The sequence below is a fragment of the Vulpes vulpes genome, chromosome 13 (genome assembly GCF_048418805.1).
Source record: "Vulpes vulpes isolate BD-2025 chromosome 13, VulVul3, whole genome shotgun sequence".
NCBI classification, from domain to species: Eukaryota; Metazoa; Chordata; class Mammalia; order Carnivora; family Canidae; genus Vulpes; species Vulpes vulpes.
In genome coordinates this window covers 27,124,541-27,136,540 of record NC_132792.1, presented here as the reverse complement: position 1 = coordinate 27,136,540, position 12,000 = coordinate 27,124,541, and the positions used below count along the sequence as shown (strand labels likewise).

General features: G+C 34.6%; 1 protein-coding gene across 1 annotated transcript in view; it reads left to right on the top strand.

Annotated features, from left to right (window-relative positions):
- PKHD1L1 (PKHD1 like 1) overlaps positions 1-12,000 on the top strand; it is a 151,598-nt gene that overhangs the window by 66,129 nt on the left and 73,469 nt on the right. Inside the window, exons 38-46 of the mRNA XM_025993358.2 lie at positions 208-1,192; positions 2,541-2,789; positions 3,729-3,878; positions 5,320-5,494; positions 6,484-6,640; positions 7,056-7,212; positions 8,658-8,737; positions 9,191-9,320; positions 10,558-10,687. Coding sequence (XP_025849143.2) covers positions 208-1,192; positions 2,541-2,789; positions 3,729-3,878; positions 5,320-5,494; positions 6,484-6,640; positions 7,056-7,212; positions 8,658-8,737; positions 9,191-9,320; positions 10,558-10,687 — 2,213 coding nt within the window. The remainder of the gene's footprint in view (positions 1-207; positions 1,193-2,540; positions 2,790-3,728; positions 3,879-5,319; positions 5,495-6,483; positions 6,641-7,055; positions 7,213-8,657; positions 8,738-9,190; positions 9,321-10,557; positions 10,688-12,000) is intronic.

The following is a 12,000-nucleotide window of genomic DNA, read 5'->3' as shown; positions in this document are numbered from 1 at the left end:
ATGAATAATATAGCTATGAAAATTCATGTATGGTTATAATTTAGTTTTAAGATTAATCTGAGAGATGCTTTAGTCAGCCCCCCAAATTAATTTTATGAATAAATAAGTTTGCATGAGATTAAATTTTTAAAATTTAGTTGTTAATAGAAAATTTAAGTTCCCACTAAGTAATATATTGACTTGTTTCCATGTTCATCTTACTTTTAGGTTACAATTGGTAGCTACCCCTGTATTGTAGAAGAAAGTAGTGACAATACCATTAGATGTCATATTGACCCTCAAAACTCAATGAATGTTGGCATCAGGGAAATTGTCACAGTAACTGTCTACAACCTGGGCACTGCTCTCAATACACTGTCTAGTGAATTTGATAGGCGATTTGTGCTTTTGCCAAACATCAACATGGTGTTGCCAAATGCAGGATCAACTACAGGAATGACAAGAGTGACTATAAGAGGCTCTGGATTTGCAGCTTCTCCTGCAGGTGTAGAAGTCTTCATGGGTCATTTTCCCTGTAAAGTTCTATCAGTAAATTATACAGCCATTGAATGTGAAACATCTCCTGCTCCCCAACAGCTTGTGAAAGTGGATCTTCTAATCCATGGTGTGCCTGCCCAGTGTCAGGGAAATTGCAGCTTTTCATACTTAGAAAGCATTACTGCTTTTGTAACAAGAGTCTTTCCAAACTTTATCAAAGGACCTGTAGAAGTTCTTATTGAAGGAGAAGGTTTTGGCACTATCTTGGAGGACATTGCTGTGTTCATTGGAAACCAACAGTTCAGAGCTATGGACGTTAATGAAAATAATGTCACTGTTCTTGTGGGTCCTCTCCCAGCTGGACTTCATTCTCTTGGTGTTGTGGTAGGAAGTAAAGGCTTGGCTCTGGGAAACCTTACTGTTAACAGCCCTGCCATAGCATCTGTCACACCAACCTCTGGCAGCATTGCTGGGGGAACTACTTTGATGATCACAGGAAATGGCTTCGACCCAGGCAACACCACAGTCACTGTTGGGTATGAACCTTGTGAAATTATTTCTGTCAACTCTAGTGAAGTCTACTGCTGTACCCCAGCAGGAACAGCTGGAAGGGTCAGTGTGAAGATCTTTGTTAATGAAGTTGCTTACCCACCTCTGTCATTTACGTATGCCTTGGAAGATACTCTGCTTCTCAGAGAACTTGTTCCAAATACAGGTATTCCAATACCTTCCTTTTCTTGTTTGTCTCGATACAGTATTGCCAGCAATATTTATTAGTGTCTAATTGGAATAATAATGTGTTCTTAGACAATCCACTAAACACAATAAATAAATGGGATTTGAGTTCAGTGTAGTTTCAATTTTGTGATTATTTTTTTACACATTCTTGGGATAGAATTTTTAGTCAAATTCCAACTTCTATTTTGAAACAAAATCCATTAATTTGACCTATATTTCAAGATGAGGAAGAAATAGATGGATATCTATGATTTAAAATTAATAATTAATGTCATTAATGTTGATATGGCATGGGAAACAGCTGTTTAAATTCAGAAGTAGGTTACTAAACATTGAGAGTTTTTCTGTATCTCTTATTTCCATGAAACTACAGTTAATAGTAACTTATTGACTCAAAAGAATTTTTTTGAGGAGATAATTGGCTCATTCAGATGGAAAAAATATTATAAATAAGATTTAGTTGGTGATTTAGCATAACTCATTTTTCTAAGCTAAGAATAGATCCAAGATCTATAAAGAACTTATTTAACTCAACACCAAAGAAACAAACAATCCAATCATGAAATGGGCAAAATACAGAAATCTCACAGAGCAAGACATAGACATGGCCAACACGCACATGAGAAAATGCTCTACTATCTTACATCTAATTATTTACCTATCATAATCTATTTATCAATATATATCAAAAATATTTAAATTAAGAAAAATCATCCTCAAAAGAGTTGTCAATATCGGGAAAGACTAAAAAAAAAAAAAAAATAGTAAGCCCCTTCCCTAAAATATACTCCAGTCCACCACCCCTGCTCAAACATTCATACTTCCTGATTCTAAATCTCTCTTCTCTTTTTAACCTCATCTCCACTGACCTGAATTATCATTAACAATAGCAATAGAATAACAATGCAGGGGAACAGACCAAAGGGCTGGAAAATAATGAATGGTGAGATAACTTATAGTAAGTAGACTATAGATTGTAACATATGGTATAGCCAAAGTTTGTGTTTTGTTAATATTTATATTAGCTTTAAAATACCAGATATCATCTTGTTTATGGAAGTAATTAGGTTTTTCTTTAATATTTTATTTATTTATTTATGAGAAACACAGAGAGAAAGAGAGAGAGGCAGAGACACAGGCAGAAGGGGAAACAGGCTCCATGCAGGGAGCCTGATGTGGGATTCTAACCCAGGTCCCCAGTATTACGCCCTGGGCCGAAGGCAGGAGCTAAACTGCTGAGCCACCCAGGGATCCCCAGGTTTATCTTTAAATGCATGTAAAATTACTAGAATTTAGATATATTGTTTGCTTTTTTTTTTTTTAAGGTCCACCAGGAACCAAAATTCAAATCATTGGATCTAACTTTGGAATTGATATCTTGGAAATTTCAGTAAAGATAGACAACACTCCATGTAATGTAACCATGGTCAATGATAGTGTATTGCAATGCATCGTTGGAGATCATGCTGGTGGCACTTTTCCTGTTATGATGCATCGTAAGACAAAAGGCTTTGCTGTGTCCACAGTTGTATTTGAGTACCCACTTACTATTCAGAATATTCATCCGAGCCAAGGTAGTCATGAATTTGCAGAAACCTACAAATATTTTTCTTGTTTCAGTAAACACTTATTTAGAAAAAAAATTCTTTAAACACTGCTAAAACTTGTAGTTCCTATAACACATTAAAAATATTTTTATGTATCACATAAGCATGTACATCTCTCAGTTAAGCATCTCTAAATATTCACTTATTGCCTATATTTCTCTTTGTTATATAATTAACTTCAAATTTAATCCTACTTAAAATGTCCAGATTATATGTGAAATTTTTTTTATAAAATCATGTTTAGACATCACAGTCTCTAATTATGAATACTTAAGTATTTTTTAATTTGAAAATTATTTTAATGGTTAAACACCTTAAGAAAGTATAACCGATGTGGTCCTAATTAAATAGTAATTTTACATTCATGTTTTGACTAATCTGAAATTCTTTTTGACATCTCTCTTAAATTTTAGTTTCTAGAAGTAGTTTATTTTTTAAAGATTTTATTTATTTATTTATTTGAAAGAGGGAAAGAGAGACAAAGCAAGAGAGGGGGAGAATGAGTGAGGGGAGAGACACAGATAGAAGCAGACTCCCCACTGAGCAGGGAGCCTGATGTGGGCCTCGATCCCAGGACCCCAGGATCATGACCTGGGTCATAGGCAGCTGCTTAATCAACTAGCCATCCAGGTGCCTGCCTAGAAGTAGTTTAAATAAATGATTGGATGGAACATTTATTCAGTAAAAGTTTTAGAATCCTATAATCAAAAGAGATTCTGTTGCATTAATATAGCATAATATAACATAGTATAATATAATATAATAAAGTATAATGTAATATGTAACTTCAATTTTAAGAATTGTTTCATTTAGTGTAACTTACTTCCAATTCAGGTTTTAAAATATATACAGAGAGGAGTTTTTTCTTTTCATTAGCTGTTTTTCCCTTTTGTATGTCTTCACTAGGGAGTTTCGGTGGTGGTCAGACCATGACTGTGACAGGCACTGGGTTTAATCCAGAAACCTCAATTATATTAGTGTGTGGCTCAGAATGCGCAATTGACAGGCTGAAATCTGATTGTACAACACTATTATGTAAAATTCCACACAATGATGGTGAGTAGTCAGAAAAAAAGAATCGCAGTTTTTGAGAAATGATTAATGTTAAAGCAATCAGAGTCTAAATTTCTTCTTCCAGGTTTTTGTTTTGGGGAGCAATTGAATCACCTTGATGACCATCTTGATTTTAAACAATTTCTTTAGAACTTTGTTTCTAGGTTTATATGTCTTTCAAGATTCATAACATTTGGGTTAGGTTGAATTATTTATAATAAATTGTGTTTTTTTAGTTTATCTCCATAAATGGAGCATGCCAAATGGAGAACACATTTTTAATTTCTACTGAACTCTTAGTTTCCATTAAAGATAGGATAGCGTAACGGTTATGAGTGCAGACCCTGGTAATGCATTGCCAAAATTCAGACCCAAGCTGTGCCGTTGGATGGGTTTTTTAACTTCTCCAAGCCTCAGTGTTTCCTCCCCTGTATAGTGAGAATAATCATCTTCACTTACTTTATAGGATTTTGTAATGTTTAATAACTTAATGTATATAAAGAGGATGGAGTGATATCTGAGACATGATATGTGATTTGCTGCTGTTATTATTACTCTTACTTATTTTCATTTAGTGGTTAAAATCCAGGGCTCTCAGGAGCCCCCAAATCTCATTTTACCACTTACTGTGCAACATCAGCTAAATAACTAAACTCTGTTTCAGTTTGTCCATTTATTAAATGGAGATATTATTAACCCTAATTCTTTAGTTATTGTGAAGTTTAAATATCTGGCATGAGTGGGGAGGGGGAGAGAGAGAAGCAGATTTGCTGCTGAGCAGGGAGCCAGATGTGGGACTTGGGTTGGGGCTCGATCCCAGGACCCTGGGATCATGACTTGAGCTGAAGGAAGATGCTTAACCAACTGAGCCACCCAGGTGCCCCTCTTTTCTGGCTTCTTGAAGAATATTGAAGAAAATATAATATTTTTATGAATCAGCTTATTTATACTTTCAACATCAGTTTATATGCTGATTTAAAAAAAAAAAAATGCAACAGTGCTGCCAAGATTTGTCAAGGCTTTTGGGTTGTCTTAACGCCAGCTCTGCTTCTTTGTACTTTTGTGTTGGGTGTCTGTGATATTTCTGTCTCTTACCTTGCTTCCAGCTGTCACCAGCATGCATGCCTTAGCAGTTCCTCCTTTCCTGCTCTGATTCGCAATGTTGTATCCTATAGGCTGGAACCCTACACAGGGAGGTTTGCAAAATTGTCCACAGTATGAGGCTCCAAGGAAGGATCTAAGGGTTTTTTTCCCCTTTGATAATGTGCATGAACTTTGTGATGTTTTTGGCTATTGCTAGAGATCCTTATTACTTGACATATAGCCTGTGTATATTGGAAGTGATTTCAGGAAAAGGAAGATGTTATTGAAAGTATTTGGGGGTTTTGGAAATGAATAAAGCCCTGATGGCCCAACTATTCTCAATTCAGTCCTTTTCTCCTAGGCAGAGGACCTGAGCAAACGTGTGAAGTGAGTGTGGTCAATGGGAAGGATTTGTCACATTCCACGACTCCTTTTACATATACTATGTCACTGACACCACTCATCTCCGAAATATATCCGAAGAGAGGCAGTACAGCAGGGGGCACCAGACTTACAATCATGGGATCAGGCTTCAGGTACTGTCTTCACATACACATACATCAGCAAATAGATGCAAGCTCACGCCATTACTCCTGCCTTCTCATATGCAAGACCGGTGCTCAAATATAGTCATGTAATGTGTACCCATCTGCTCAGAAGTCATGTGTGAGGCACATCATAGTACTAATAGCTAACATTTATCTAGTACTTCATGTTAGGCACTTCCTACCCCATGGAAACTTCCTGCCTTACCCTCTTAGATATTTTTATCCCATTTTATGGTTAGGAGACTGAAATTAGAGAGGTTAAATAATTTGCCCCAAATGCTAGTCAGATCCTAAGAATAAATCACATCTTGTTATGCTTCCCTCACCATCTCATCACCAACCATGATCTGCTTCACTGGGTCAATGAAACATGTCTTCATACATCATATCCATTCATTGTAGCTGGCCAGATTCCTTCTTCCTAAACATATTCATTATTTGGCTCAAATTTATGTACTGCACTGTCATCATTCTTCAAGTGGATAAGGCTGACTTCAAAACCTCAGCTCATCTAAATCATAAAAGACCATTTTAATTCCTCAAGTACATAATTTCTCAAGACCTTGGACTTGCATTTTAACGTGGATATTAAATTCTAAAGGCTTTGAATGTGGTGAAAATATCACTAAACAAAGGGATCCCTGAAAGTCTCTTAAAAAATTAGCTGTACTAAACAGCTAGTCACTAAGACTAACAAAGAATCTCTCAATAAATTGAACCCAGACAGTTTTCTTCCAACACTGGAAGGCCTGCTAATTTGTACAGTTTTATTTCCTGGCTGCTTAATCCCTTTGTTTACTTTTTTCTCAACAAATATTTTGAAGTTTTACTACTGAACAAAGTGTCAATCTGCACTTTGATGGATCAGAGAGTAAGATCATTATTTTTGCAATAATGCATATCAGTTATAGGGTTTGACAGTGGGAACTAGAAATTTGAGAAAAAACAACGGTATTTCTTCCCTTTTTTCTATACAGTGAAAATGTGCAAGATGTTCTCATCACCATAGCTGAAGCCAAATGTGATGTTGAGTATTCCAACAAGACGTATATCATCTGTATGACAAGTGCCCATAGCCCTTCAGGGTGGGCTCCAGTGCATGTCAACATCAGAAGCCTTGGCAAGGCCAAACTGGTAAAAGTGCCATTGAATGTGGTAATCATAGCAACAAAAAATAGGGAAAAAAATAAAAAATAGAAAGGCATTATGGGATATGAAGTAATCGGTAATGGACTTTTTACTTTGTTAATGTCTCCGAAAAATAACTGAGATGTAACCATACTAAATTTAAAGTTAACATATTTTTGTTGCTTATTACTAATATTTTATGATTTCAAGTTTTTATTTAATCTGGATTCCAAGATAATTGGTAATTAATTTTTTACTTTATTATTATTGTGAAATAAACCAATAGGCAGCTATAACATAAAGTAGATTATACTTTACTATTAATGGAAATGTTTACTGGTTTAGATTTCTTCTTTTTTGAGAAATTGAATGAAGAATTCTGATAACTCTCAATTTAAAAGTCTTTCCTGTTTTATTACAGGATGATCCTGACTTCCTGTATGTTGATGCTTGGTCCTCCAACTTCTCATGGGGAGGAAAATCTCCCCCAGAGGAAGGGTCTTTAGTTGTTATTACAAAAGGACAGACAGTTTTGCTGGATCAAAATACACCTATTCTGAAAATGTTGCTTATTCAGGGTAAATTTCTGAAAGTCTGCTTATTAGATTCTATCTATGGTATATTTTTGTGAAGTAAATTTAATTAAAACTCATGATTATGAACATCCATAGTGGTATGATGTTTTTAATGCAAGGTGGAGTACTGTGTTCTTTAAATGGAGCATTAGAATCTGATGTGGTATGCAGATATTTAGTGTATCATAACCAAAATCTTTTAATGAAATAGGATAGAACATATCAGAATGTTTTGCATTCTTATGGGTAAGCATCATTTAAAGTTATATGTTGTTTTAGGAAACTTTTGTTTTAATAATGTATGTATGAGTATGCACATATGCTTATGCACTTGTGGTGGATCACAACAGTGAAAGGAATATCACATTTAGAAAAAAACTGGCATAGTGAGTACCAGGGGTTATAAAATTATAGAGATTTGCTAAATTGTATACTAAATGACTCCCCGGCTCCCATTGGCTGCCAGTTGTGATTCTCACCTTTGCCTTTGAGCCTGCTTTCATTGTAGTTGGGGTTCTCTCTGCTTCTTGATGTTCTGTTATTACTATAGAAGACTAACTAAGTAGAACTGTTACAATTGCATGTTAGAGATAGATTGGCAAGAGTAAAATGCTTTGGGCTTTCATGTATAAACCTTGTCATAATGGTTTTAGCTGCTCAAAGACCTTTATATTTTGTTTTGGTTTTAACTTCTGTGATACTAGCAGTGTTTCATTTATTTGAAGTTATTAACTATTGGACCTTTGGATAAGTAGAATTTTACTGTTCACACATTTACATCAGTCTCATAAAAATATATCTTAGCACATTCTTTAATAATGCCAATCAGGCCATAGGTGTTACTAGTGGAAATTAGGAGATAAAAGTTCAGAGGTGATGTCAGCAGTATTTTTTTAATATTTTATTTAAATTCAGTTTGCTAACATATAGTACAACACCCGGTGCTCATTCTATCAGGTGCCCTCCTTAGTGCCTTCCTTGTGCCCAGTTACCTCATCTCCCCACTCTCCTCCCCTTCTGCAATCCTTTGTTTCACAGAGTTAGGAGTTTCTCATGGTTTGTTGGTAATGTCAGCATTATAATGATTTCTATAAAAAAATACTTTTCTTTAATTTTAATTGTTTTGGTTCTTGATTTATATTTTGAGGCTTTGTGTTTATGGAAGTTTAATTCATTTTAGGGGCACTCTTTAAACGCACTGAAACTAACAATGATCAAAACAATCTGCCTAGGGACTTCATTTTCTATCAACTCCTGGGACTTCTCTGAAGTTTTTATATTTTATGTTGCCTAATAGCTGAAGTTAAGTGAAATGCATAATGATAGCAGATTTAATTTTAATTAATTTCTAATTTAATTAATTTTAATAAATTTTTAAGTCCAATTAAATAAATAGCATTGAATAATAAGTTTCCTTGTGTTGTATTTCAAAATTGTGTGGTTCATAGGTGGAACTCTAATATTTGATGAAGCTGATATTGAACTGCAGGCAGAAAATATTCTAATTACAGACGGAGGCATTCTTCAGGTATGTAAGAGAACCTAATATATAATCATCACTAAACTCTATTTCTTTATAAAATATTATGTGTAAAATGGATAGTTAATTATAACAAACTCTCATAGGTTTATCTTTACACAGGTCTCTATTATTGGTCTAAAATCCTTTTTCTGGGGGAAACGTTTTCCAGAGTATTCTTGTGCTTTTAATGGAAAGATAATAGTGTATTATAATAGAGCAGAATTTTAAATAGAACAGAAAAAAAATAATTCGGAGAGATGGCTAAAGTCATTCAGTATTCTTTCCAAAGATCTGACATAGTATACTTGGCTGACTAGAAAATTAAAGGTTTATCTTTCATAAGAAAGGAACTGAGGAATGAACAATTAGTTTCTCAAAGGAAAGGATGACTTCTGCGGGGTTAGAGTTGTGGATATTGAGTTTTAACTTTTTGAATGATGCTTGTGAAATCACTTGCAGATTGGGACAGAAGCATCCCCCTTTCAACACAGGGCAGTCATTACTTTGCATGGACACCTGCGATCTCCTGAGCTCCCAGTATATGGCGCCAAAACTCTGGCTGTCCGAGAGGGAATCCTGGATCTGCATGGTAGGGCAGCCAAAAGGGTTCAGGGAATTGGCCTAGGAGATACTAGCCAGAAAACCAGAGATAATTCTCCTAATAATTCTTTCTAAATGAAAACTTGCCAGATTCCTCCTGTCTTTATGTATCCCCTCTTTATCCAAAGCCTGTTAGTCCCTCATACTACCAAGACTCGCAACCAGGGTTACTTCTAGCAAAAAACCTTCTGGGTCTTCTCTACACTCTTCTGCTTATTCCTTTCCATTTGTTCCCATAACACCTTTTGCGTATTTTTGCGCTTACCACTGTACATAGTGATTGTTTACTGCATTCATTTATCTGTATAAAAAGGCATTAAGTCTGGAAGCAGAGGACTATAACTTCTTATATTTGTATTTTAAAATAGGCTCTTTCTGGGGATCCCTGGGTGGCGCAGCGGTTTGGCGCCTGCCTTTGGCCCAGGGCGCGATCTTGGAGACCCGGGATCGAATCCCACATCGGGCTCCCGGTGCATGGAGCCTGCTTCTCCCTCCGCCTGTGTCTCTGCCTCTCTCTCTCTCTGTGTGACTATCATAAATAAAAAAAAAAAAAAAAAAAAAATTAAAAAAATAGGCTCTTTCTAAAATATACATTTATAGTTATAGTTTTACATAACTATATTCTGGAAATTTATCAGCATATAAAAATGATTATGGTCATGTTTGAAGTATCAGTGTTACTTATTTAAAGGAAGCATGGTGTGAGTCCTTTTTATATTAAAACCTTCTATATTGCAATAATCTGTTTCTTTTATAAATTTAGAACGTATAAACATTCCTATTATGATGAGAACTATCATCCTGCATTGTGCTAAATAAATATCCTAATATAATTTTCAGCAATTTACACATTTCATTTGTCTCTAGATTATCAATTTAAGTGATTTCTATCAACAATGGCAAAGATCATAGGCTTCTACCTGTTTTAACAATAGTATCACACCATGTTTATATTGTGTTCCTATAAAGAAGAATGTTTTAAGTAGAGTGTATCAGGCAGATGTTTTTTAGTTTTCTAGACCTACACATGTTATCATAAACCTGTTAGTTTTATAAAGCAAGTATTCTAAATATTTCTTTTTCTTTTTTGAGAAAGGTATAAAATCTAACATCTAATGAACCTTCCCCAAATTTATTCAATCCAGGCAAATATTTAAAATGCATAAAACTCTCACTATGCAAGAAAATGAATCTTTAGAAATACTTAGTTTATATGTTGGCTCCAGGTCTGCCTGTTTCTGTGATCTGGACTCATCTGGCTCATACTGCAAAGGCAGGGGAAAGAACTTTGATTTTACAAGAAGCAGTAACTTGGAAACCAGGAGATAAGATTGTAATTGCAAGCACAGGTCACAGGTATGATGTCTTCTGTGTATGATAATTTTAATTTAGAACAGAGATTTTTTTTTAAACTATGTAAAAGAGGGATGATTCAGAAGGTCCACAACTATTTGATCAAAGTTTGAAAGCTCTAATAAAGAAATATGAACAGCCAAGTATGTATTTGCCAAATGTTAACACTGGGTTGAACACCAGTGTGTTTTCACTGATTAATTTGCAATAAGGAAAAGTAATTTGAGTTTATAGAATGTATACTAATGAAATACTTTAGTTGCTTTTCACAGTTAGATTCTCATGTAAGATTTTGCTTGAAAAAAGCATTGTCAAAAGTCATTTAGAAACCTCTGACTTAGAGCTTAGCTAAATACATTAATGAATGCAAAAAATGTAAATGAACTGCTTTATTTGGGGTTGCCAAAGAACATGGTTGAAAGCAGCCAGCAAACTCTTTCATATCTTACAGTCTTGGCAGTGGTTCCCATGGAGCAGGATTGTTAGTAATGATTGGATCAAAGAGAAGAATTATTATAGAATGAGTGATGATTAATATGACCTTTTATATGTCTGACATTTTACAATTGAAACAGTTTATGACCTTTAATTTGTGCTTAATCATATGTATTAACAAACAAGAAATAAAAGGAGCAAAAGTAATATAGCTACACCGAGAATATTGGTAGGGAAAGGGAGCAAGAAGAGCTTTATTTTTTTTGCTTTATTGTTCAAATTATGGGTAATAGCAAAATTGGATATGGTTATGCATAACAGGTAACAAATAGTAATTTATGATAAGAAACAGCTAAATTATGTTAAGGTCATGACTCAATTTAGAATTAAAATTCAAGATGGCATTTTGAGTTTGCCATTTTCCAAGTTAAAAATAGACTTGTAGATGTTAGAAAGAATTAAATATATACTTGGCTTTATAAGTGCCCTTTTATTTCTGCCTTTGAAAGAAATTTTAATTACATAATGGCAAAATAAAAAGCAGCAAGATGACAGGGCTTAGTAATAAAATAGGAAGTTCTCATTTATAGCTCTTCTATATGAAATTAAAGGCTAAGTTTGTAATTTAGCTGAGCAATATTTAGTTTTAAGAAACCAAAATTAAGAAATTTCCCACCAAGTTTAATCCACTGTTCACTATTTCATTTGTAAGTTGTATTTGAGAATTTGTAAAGCAAGTGGTTGAGAATACTGCTTCTAAAATTAGTCAGCCTGGGTCCACCTCTCAACAATATCACTTACGAGTGCTGTAGCTATAAGGTTTCGTCTCTTTGTGCTTCAGTAAAACTGGAATGCTATTAGTGTCTATTTCAGAATTACTG